An 11,287-nucleotide genomic window follows, 5' to 3' on the forward strand; every position below is an offset into this window, starting at 1 on the left:
ATAGAAAAGAAACAGAAAAATCTAAGCAATTTTAAAGTTTAAAGTAAAATTCCAAGAAGAATCAGCACTGATTATGAACCTAGAAAGATGAGTAAGGAAAATAAAAGTTCAAGGGTGTTGGGAGGAGAGCTATCACATATGAAAGGAATGGGTATTCTATGGAAATGTTTCTCCTCTAGAATTGGAACAATTAAGAATAAATTATATGTAAACCTAAATAGTTGTCATTTGGGATAAAAATAATTAATCTATTGGCTTTGGTTATAACTTTATAGTCTCTGAGCACTACAAGTGATACTAATTCATGAAAGAATTTGACCAAAAATTCACTTATATCTGGTTTGGGAAATATTTATACATTTAAAGCATCTGTATAAAAAACACCTCCATCTGCCATTGAATTAAAGGATACACTAATGATCTTTAGTCACTGCAGATTAGTCATGCCTGTTCTGAAATTTCATATGAAAGAAACTACACCATTTAAATTTCATGTTGTCTTTTGTTCAACATAGCTAAGTTTACCCATGCTATTGCATGCATCCATAGCTTCTTCCATATGCTGATGTGATAAAGCATCATTTCTCCTGTCCTCTGGAAATAACCAGGTTTTCCTCCCTTATTCTAATATTTTGGTATTTTATTTTCTGAGGAATCGCTCCACAAAAGTGGATCATTTCTTTCCATATGCCCTTTTGAAGTAAAATATCTCAAAGGGGATTCAATACAAATGGACTCTCTCCTTATGTCTTGCTGATTCCACTCCTCAATTGCCATCATACAGAAAGAGAAGCTTAAGAAATTATCCCATTATGGAAACAAGAAGGATAACTATAGAGGAATATATCCCATATTTTGTTGCTCTCTTTATAGGCCCCCTTCAGCTGAAAATAAACTCGATCACTTGTTTTTTGTAATTCAACAGACTCCAAGACTCATCTTGTTTTTGAAAACCTGAGGGAGTCAAAAGCCAAAGTTTGAGTGTTGATGACAGAATGTTGAGGAAACTCATACTGAAGATTTCAGGTTGGAGCCCTTCAGAGAAGGCACAGGAAGTGTGAATGGGAAATGGCAATGCATTTCAGTAAATTCTGAGGGAGTGTTTACCAAATCTTTAGCAGTAAAGTAGGTAATTTTTAAACACTTATTGAGAAGATCCTCTGGATGTCATGTTAGGTCAGCAACCTGACTACAAACACCTCTGGGAAACAATAAACTTTGCTTCTCTTCCCATTTTGATGTTTTGAACAAAGTCTCCTTCTGTTTTTAATTTACCATACTGAGAAGGAAACCCTGGGAAATGGCCACCTAGTCCTCTGCTCTTAGAGAACAACTAGGAAGGATTGTGTCTGATGTTGACTCAGCTACACATAATTCAATGCAGAATGTATGAAAACCAAAGCCATGCTATTAGAGACTGCAAGTCACTGCTTTTATCAGTGGCTCTACTCAAAGAGTGACGTCACTGTTGTGGACAAAGTTGGGAGTGATGAGATGCATTTTTCATGTTCTTCTTCAATTTAACCCCATTATATAAGACTGTTTGAAGTTCCTGGCCACGATGAATGCTTACATTCATGAAATCTACTCCTGATATTTCAGGTATCTTTGATGTCCTTTGAGGTTGGTGAGTGTGGTTGTAGAGGGCATAGTAGATGCCTTCAGTCGTCATATCACAAACCCTGGGAAGAAAACTATGCTCATTCTTTCATTCAACTATTTAAGAACTTGTATCATACTAAACAAAATAGGCATGTCCCTGGAAATTGAATGTTGATAGTTTCATTGATAGTAGAGTGAGGCCTGTAAAAGAAAATGTCACAGTACAAGATTTATATTTGGATATTAAAACATATGAGAGAGATTTCTAAGTATTTATTTAGAGGGTAAGGAGTGGTTTATTTTTGTTTTTGTTTTTTAATAAATTTTCTTCTGCTTACTTCTTACCTACACAAGCCAAAGTCCATTAACTATAAGGGCTTTAAGTTTCAACTACTAGAATGGTGAGTGATGGATAGGATAGATAGGGATACACAAGAATAATGGGAGATCACAGGAACACAGTCACAGTGTGCAATAAAATCAGCTTTCACAGGCAGAGAGGATGCATAGTTGGCTATCTCTAGAGTACAGGATGTCTCTGCCCTGATCTCCAAGGGGCCCACAAATCGCAAAGTCAGAACAAGGACTGCCTCTGTTCCCACATGGAATTCAGGCCTTAAAACATAAACCAATCATTAAATATCCCCATGCAAACTGAGCACTTAAAAAGGGCCCTATCAACATAATACCATGGTTGTTCTTAATTAGGTCTGCAGACATGACAAGACAATGAACTAAATGGGTTTATGGACAGTACTCCCAGGGAACACAGGTGTTGTTCTCTCTCACTCTACAGTTGGACCTTTCCATGTCTGTATTAAATATACTTTTATTTCAATAAAACTTTGATCTGTGCAGCCATGTGAGAGAGAAAGATCAGGCCATAACCTGATCAGGACACAAGAAACAAGGGACACACTTTGTTTTGTAATATTCCTGGCCTTCCCATGACATTAGGACCAAGGGAATATCTCTCTGTGCAAATGTTTCTTGTCTATGCTCTATGGCTTCACAAACTCTAGATAGAATCTGTTATATTCTATGTAATGACACTAATTTTAATAGTTTTTACTTATAAATGAATTAAATGGGTTATTTTTAAATGATCTTCACAATCTTTTTTCCTATGGAATTAAAATACCCAAAGATGAAACTTTCAGAAGAAATTGAAAATGGAACTCTGGGAATAGGTGGCTGGTGCCCAAAATTTAGCAGTCTGAGAAGATTCTCAGAGTCATTCAATGATAATAATGGAAATCACATTTTTGGTAATAAAAAAATTATTATTCAACAAAGTTGAATATTAAATGAGAACTTCAAGTTCTTCATGAATGGCTACAGGGGTTCAAAATACAGGCCATAGCTTATCAGATTCTAAAAATAGTCATCAAAGATGGGGAAAATTAATTTTATAAACAAAGAAAGTGGATTGGAGAAACGAAGTGGTTTCATCACCTTCCCAAAAGCAAGATAATGGATAAAATATGTGTACTCGAAAATGTATATTTTCTGGATGGAAGCTTGATAAAATATTAAATGTACAGACCCACAGTGGTGCTATCTGATAAGAGTCTATATGTTTTACCCTCAGAACAGAATTATTTAGTGTGTGTGTGTGTGTGTGTATACATATATATATATATATATATATATATATATATATATATATATATATAATTATTTAGTGTGTGTATATATATATATACATATATATATAATTATGCAGAAAAGGAACTGGAATTGAGAGAAGACTTTGTATTTTAAGAAATAAACTTTGTATCAGTTTAATTGACACTGTTCTCATACAAAATATGAGGTTTTTTGGGTTAATAGTACAATTTTAGAAACCCGGTTAAATTGTGTGAGCAAAACCCCATATTTACTTGCTGTATTATTCACCATGATGGTTCATTTTTGTCAATACCTTTTTAAAAGCCTTATTAAGCTGTACTGCACAGTAAAGTACTTATTTATATTTAAGGCACACAATAATCTTTAATGTATGGAACATTTCATATTTTTAAGAATTATATAAACATTGCCATCACTACCAAAAGATTCCTAATGCAATATTTCAATCACTCTTACTATGTCTTTCTCAGCTTTCTTCTACAATGGTTTATCCAGTTTATGTCTCTATAGATTGCTTTTCAATTTCTAGTATATGGTACAATGAAATAATATAGTTTTCATTTTAACTGTTCTTCTTTCACACACTCTGATTATTTAAATATTCATTCATGATATTCCATATATAGATAAGTTTATTTTTTATTTCTCTCCAGAATTCCATTTCATTGCTGTACTCCAACTTATTTATTCATAATATTTATTGATAGATATTAGAGTTGTGTCCTGTTGTTGGTTACAATAAATAAATCTACTATGAATACTTGACAACCAAATTTCATGGAGATATGGTTTTTCTTTTCATTTTTTTCCATAGTAAATATCCATGACCATAATGGCTTTGCTATATGGTAGGTAAATGTTTGTTTTTTAAAGAAATTACCATACTATTTTCTAAAATAATAATATAATTTTACATTCCATCAGCAGTGTGTGAGTGTTTCATTAACTCCACATTTTACCAACACTTACTTTTGCAAATCTGCTTTTATATTTAACCATTCCAAAAGTCATATAGCTGTATCTCATTGTAATTATTATTTCTCTAAAGGCTAGTGATGCTGATCATCATTTTTATGCTTATCTTCCACTTATATAATTCCTTTGATAAAATCACTTTTTAAAATATGTGCCCATTTTAAATTTTTTTATCACTATTATTACATTTTGGGATACTTTATGCATTATAGATACAAATCCTTTTTCAGATATACAATTTTCATATATATATGAAAATTATATACATATATATATATCTCCAATGTTGTGTTTTGTATTTTAAGTCACAGAAAATTGTGTTTTAAAAAGCATATAATATCAATTATTTCAATGTATCAATTATTTTTCTTTATGAATCATGTTTTGATCTTACCCAAGATCACATGTATTTTTATTATGTTTTATCTGAAAGTTTTATACCTTTGTTTTTTTATAGCTATGAGTTATTTGAGTTATGTTTTATATATAGTATTTATATATTAGTTATTGATCATGGTTGATATTTTTGCATATGGATAGTCATTTTTTCAGATATCATTTGTTGAATGACAGACATAGAGAGTAATTATCAAGTTGAAAATGTTAATAGTTCCAAGTGTAAAACAACTCTAATCTGTATGAACTATTTTTTTATTTCTTATGGAAAGAACTTTCAAACCTACATAATGTTATCATCTATAAAACCCTTCTATACTTGGTTGTCTTTCAACTAGTAACGGTTTTATCTAAACATGTACAAGGAGATCTGATCTAAAACTAAACTATCTGTGTCATCACTAAAGGTAGAGCTACAGATCTATTCAAGTATTTCCTTTCCAGTAATTATGATATTGTAGAATGACCATTCCTTCTCAAAACCAATATTTAGTTAGAAAAGAAAAACTTTGCTCATAATTTTTTAAAAGATTGCTACTGAATTTCATGTCTCTCTATTTTTCAAGGTGTGTATTCTATGAGTCTATAATTGAGAGAAAATTACAAAAATTAATTTATGAAATACCATCACATGTATGCCTACTGTTATCATAAATACTATTTTATAATTTGCTAAAAAATTAGCTTAAAACTTAGCAGTAAAGACTTTGATTGAAATTTATAACTTAATAAAGTACTATGGTAAACAAGATTTCTCTGCTATTGTCCATAAAGCATAAACTTAGAGAATGAATAAAGAGAAGTGATGGTAACATTCACATGTCAATAAAACTCAAATTAGTTTTGTTCATGCATTCACATGTCTTTGAAATATGATGATGTCAACAAGATGAGCATGGTGAAAAAAATGAAGACATGTTGATGGTACTGATAATACAGTTACCACTTAACAGGATAAAAGGTTATCTGAGATCATGGGGTATGAGCTTCCTCAGAGTAGACATAAATATGGAAAAAATATTTTCATACTGAAAATAAAATATTATCATTTTATACTATGAAAATGTAAACCGCAATGGGATTTATATAAAATTTATATAAAATTAGAATTTGGAGGAAAATCTCTTCTCTAGATGACATGAAAATTGTCATAATTCAAAAACAAAGTAGTCATTGCTAGAATTGCTGTATGCTTTAGAATAAAGTGATTGAGGCACAAGGAATGACTGATCTGAGATCACATGCACTCTACTTTTACACTTGGAAGGAAGTCCTGAGAGATCTAACTGAAGATGTACAATAGGAAGTAAGTTTATCAAGGATAGGAGAATATGATTCTCCTAATAGATTTACCTGAGAATATTACTCGATATAGTTACAGGGAATGTGAGTGAGTTAAGTCCCAGGGCCTGATATATGAGCACATTAGCACATTAATTCACGCTAAACAGAGTGAGTATTCTGTCTTATGGAGAAAAATTTTCAAAGTCTAGACAGTAGGACAGGAAGTCCTGTGAATTACTTTATGTATATTAATATATATATATATGTTAATAAAATATTCCAAATGAATAAACTAGATCTTTGCAATTAGTTATGATTAAAAACCTGTAAGATGATTCCTAAAGCTTAGCTAAAAGTTGTTTTTTACTTTATGAGAAGTTCACTTACAGATGAAAACATTTAAATGTATATATATATTTAAATGTTTTCATATATATATATATATATATATGAAAAAATACACACACACACACACACATACACAAATATATATAAAGTTAGGCAAATATTCGAAAGTATTACTTCTATAGGTAGTATAGTAAACAAGGACCCTAGGAAACTTTGACTTTAGATAGGGATGAGGAGAGCCTATAAGGAAAGGGATGTGAAAATTGAGGGGGAAAAGAATGTTACAACATTTTTCTGTGGGGTAAGTGGATGAATTAAAGGTCTAAAATTAGAAATAAATAAGTATAGAACCCAAAGCTATAGATTAATATTCATCATGTCAGAAAGGCAACAGAATATAATTAAAATCATAGTAAAATATCCTAAAATATCTTCATCTTTTCTCATCTTGATTCACCTGAGTCCTTATTTGATCAAGGGATCTGATTCTTTGGAGAACTACTCATTTAGGTAATTTCTTTGTGCCTGAAACATTTTGTTAGATAATAATAAACAACTTTCTTAAAATCATTTAATGTGCATTTTTAGGGAGTGAAAATGGTGAATTAAATCTAATTATACCCATTTGATTTTTTTCACAATAATATCATGTATTGAATATCATACAAACTTAAAGTTAAGTCTTTTTAGGAAAAAAGAATTAAAGACTTAATTAAACTTTGGTTCATGAAAATAATCAAATAGATATACGCTTCTCACTCTATTCCTTGATTTCTAGACCCACTGTCACATTGATATACTATATCTCAAAATTTATAGTTTAAAACAATAGTTCCTCAATTGTACCCTGATTCTAAAACACCCCATGCTCAATTTTATTTCCAAGGCTGTACTCCCTAAAATAAAAAATTGCATATTGAAATTTTTATCTTACATATTTTTTCAATGACTTTAATTGGAAGTGTCAAGAAAGTCTATGTTCTCAAAATACATGAGGTGCTTATTAAATAAAGGATATATTGACTATATGTGACATTTTAACAAAAAGCCTGAAGAATAAAGACTTGATATACCATAAAGAACTGATAAATGCATGAGGTCGTGGATATACTAAATATCGTGATTTGAGTATTAAAATATGGGTACATGTATTGACTATCATGCTGTACACCATGAATATGTACAATTTTTATGCATCAGTTGAAAATCAAAAGGGAATTAACATTTAAATATATCTAGGTGGTCTCTATAAAATATTTGGAAATTACTGATTCATTAGGTATAATTCCAAAACAGTATTCTGGCTAATAGTTCCTTTTATGTTTTAATCTTTCCACCTCTTTAATTATTGTTGTCTCTACCTGCATCAACATATCATGTAGCACATTCTTAAATTCTTCACAAACTCAAGTGTTATCCTTTACTGAGTGGTAAACTGCTCCAATAGCATATATTTACTGAATGAGAGAAAGGTTTCATTTCTCCTACATTACATATGGAGAAACAAAGGCAAGAAAAGTTTCCATGTTCTATGTAGTGTCCCAGAGAGTGTTTGGTAAAACATTTACTTAACCAAATTACGTATCTCAAAATCCTATTCAAAACATTAGTCTTACTGTCCACAAATGCATATAGTTATCAAACAACCCTATGTTATTGGCACATAATTGCACCTCAGTCTTCTTACATATACTTTTTAGTTTAAGCAGAAAAATTACTTTCTCCTGGAAGTTATTCCTTGTCTTTTAAATTCCACAGAAGTAGTCTTATCTATGCCATAATATTTTTGTAGACCTTTATTATAACACTAATTACACACTGTGTTTGTGACCTTTGGGAAATGAAAAAATTATTAAAACTAAGGATTGTACTTTATTCAATGTCTGGAACCAGATAGCTATTCAATAAATACACATTGAATTAATTAGTGAATTATATACATCAATTTACACTTATACAAAGTTCAAAGTAATGTTTGGGGGAACCTACTACTTCATAAGATGTTAATGGCAATTCAGATTTGAAAATTGTAGGATGTTACCATATAGAGTGAAAAGCTTCGTGAGAAGGAATAAAATGAAAAGTGGAATACAGAGTTAAGAATTTTCTAGAGACTCTCCTTCATGATGGAACTATGAGATAGAAAAACATGATCATAACAAATGAATGAAACTGGTTTTCAGTTTTAAAAGTAAGTTTGTAATTTTTATCATGTTAATTTTTATTCTTTGAAAAACACAAAATCTTGTGTAATACATCCCAGAACACTTCTTTCACCTGCTGATTCCTTAGAGTATAGATAAAGGGATTTAGTAAAGGGGCAATTGAGGTATACAGCAAAGCTACACCTTTGGATACAGTCACTCTTTCTTTTGCCGATGGCTTTATATACATAAAGATACAGCTACCATATGTCATGGAGACCACAATCATGTGGGAAGTACAGGTGGAGAAAGCTTTGGTCCTTTGCTGTGCAGAAGGGAATTTCAGAATGGTCCTAACGATGCAAGCATAAGAGAGAATCACTAATACCAACGTGATCGCAAGTGTCAGCACAGCTAAGACTAAGGACATCATTTCAAGGACATGTGTGTCTGTGCAAGAGATCTGTAGGATAGGAGAAGTTTCACACATAAAGTGATCAATGATTCTGGAAGCACAGAATTCCAGCTTGAGTCCCATGACCAAAGGGGGAAAGATGATTAAGAATCCAGTTGCCCAGGAGCTGAGCACCAGTAGGTAACATACTCTGCTGTTCATAATGACTGGGTAATGGAGAGGTTTGCAGATGGCGACATAGCGGTCATAGGACATGGCAGTCAAGAGATAAAACTCTGTAACTCCTAGTAAAAGAATAAAAAATAATTGCGCTGCACAGTTATTGTAAGAAATGGTTTTGTCTCCATTCACAATGGTTATCAAGAATCTGGGAATACAAACTGTTGTGAATATGATTTCCAAAAAGGAGAAATTACGGAGAAAAAAATACATGGGAGTCTTGAGGCGGGAATCCAGTAGAGTGAGAAGGATAATGATTAAGTTCCCCGTTAGACTCAATGAGTAGTTGAGAAATAGAAACAGAAAAATAACAATTTGCAATTGTGGATCATCTGTCAGTCCTAATAGAATGAAGTCCATTCCCATTGATTGGTTTTTCATTTCTTTCTTGTGAAACTTATCAAATCTATATAGGAAAAGGAAAAAAAATAAATACATGTGCATTAGAATACACACACAACACACACATACAAAAAAGCAGAGATGGATATAAATTCTCAAATTTATTCATTTGAAATATTATTTTCTAGCCCAAAATATCAAATGACATGAAATTAAATGGTATAGGTTAATTCAAATTTCCCCTACTCTTTCTTTAATTAATTTTCCCAAAAATTTGAATAATACATATTTTTGTTAATATGCACTTAAACTTATCACTTACAAATAATCTCCTATCTGCACATATAAATTATGTATTAATTATTTAAAATTTATTTTATAGTACTTTTATCAAACTAACCTAGTAGTTCTAAGTTTTTCTTTTAGAATGAGTATCAGTGATGTTTGAAAATCAGGATTATATTACAGTTACTGTGTTAGTGACTAAGGTACTATAGGTTTCTTATAGTTGAAAATTCTACTCTTAATTTTTTTGAAATATTCTCTGTACTAACAAAGTACTATCACTGTTATCAATTTTCTTATATTTTTAAATTCAAGTAAATATCTATTTACCAGCACAGATGACAAACAAAACAAAGAATGATAACATTGCATAAACTATGTATTTTAATATACAATATTTTGTCATTTTTAGGTGATATTTTTGAAACATATCCTATTATATATTTATATGATTTTGGCACTTTGTTTTATTGCCACCATATTATTTACAAAACTATTGAATATGCAGGAGAGAATATTATTTTCTAACTTTTCTACATATAGGAATAATATTTACTTCCATATTATACCATTCCTCTGTTAGATTAAAATAGTCTATATGCTTCATTATATGCATTACTGTGAACTCTTAAAAGTAATGGGTTACTAAATTCCTATGCATTGTCTTTATTCTTTTGCCTTTGTTTTATTAACATTGCTTTCCTTTCCATGTATTAATATTGCTTTTCTTTTATAATCTAATGAGGAAAAAACACTAGCATTTTTCATACAAAATGTGATCTCCCAAAATAAATATTAGTGAGTAGTTTTAATATTTTTAAATAAAACTAAACACCTACAGTCTTAAGTTACTAAGTGGTCACAAACTTTGGCATATTTTCATCATTGTTGTGTCAAAAACTCCCATTTTTTCTCTGTTCTGATTTTCAAGTTTTTCTAGAAGTTAGTCCAACAAATTCTGAAACATGTGGGTCTAACAGATTGTTCTAGAACCATGCTATCTCAAATTCTAGGAAAGAATTTGTCGGTATTTTTTTCTACATCACTTCACTCATGTCAATATTCATTAAAAGTATCAGAGGAAACAAAACAAACGAAACAGATTCAACAGTATGTAAATTAAAAAAACATTACATTACTTGTTATTATATGGGATTGGGAGTTATTCCTTGTTCATTTGCCTTGGTTTCTCATTTAGAAAATAAGTTAAAATTATAGTGAACTTACCTTTTTTGAGCTATAATTTATTCTCCTCTGTGACAATTTCACTTGTTTAAAAAATAATATTTTATTAATAAGGACAATTATTACCCATGATTTTTGTGGATACAGTCAAAGTAAAGAATTTCTACCTTTCCTCAAATTAATATGCATTTTGAAACTTGGGACTTTAATGTCTAAAATTTTAATTAGCACTTAGCTTCCATTCCAGATATGATGAACCTTTGAAATTTTGTTTTTATAATTGAGATCACTATTATTCAAAACGTCAATTAGATACATGCTCTTTAAAATAAAATAAAAACTGGTAAATAAAGTATAAAATCACTATTGAAACATAAATAACTTTTCCAAGAAAGAGATACTACGTAGTCAGCTGTATACTTATAAATCCTGCAGTCTCATCATTTTCTACCTAGTTCCA

General features: G+C 30.6%; 1 protein-coding gene across 1 annotated transcript; it reads right to left on the reverse strand.

Annotated features, from left to right (window-relative positions):
* Positions 1–8,451: 8,451 nt before the first annotated feature.
* Positions 8,452–9,399, reverse strand: LOC101978480 (olfactory receptor 6C6). Its single transcript, XM_013366468.3, has one exon. It carries the CDS (start codon positions 9,394–9,396, stop codon positions 8,452–8,454), a length of 945 nt encoding a protein of 314 aa, XP_013221922.3. The 5' UTR covers positions 9,397–9,399.
* Positions 9,400–11,287: the final 1,888 nt, after the last annotated feature.

This window comes from Ictidomys tridecemlineatus, chromosome 6 (assembly GCF_052094955.1).
Source record: "Ictidomys tridecemlineatus isolate mIctTri1 chromosome 6, mIctTri1.hap1, whole genome shotgun sequence".
In the NCBI taxonomy this organism is placed as follows: Eukaryota; Metazoa; Chordata; class Mammalia; order Rodentia; family Sciuridae; genus Ictidomys; species Ictidomys tridecemlineatus.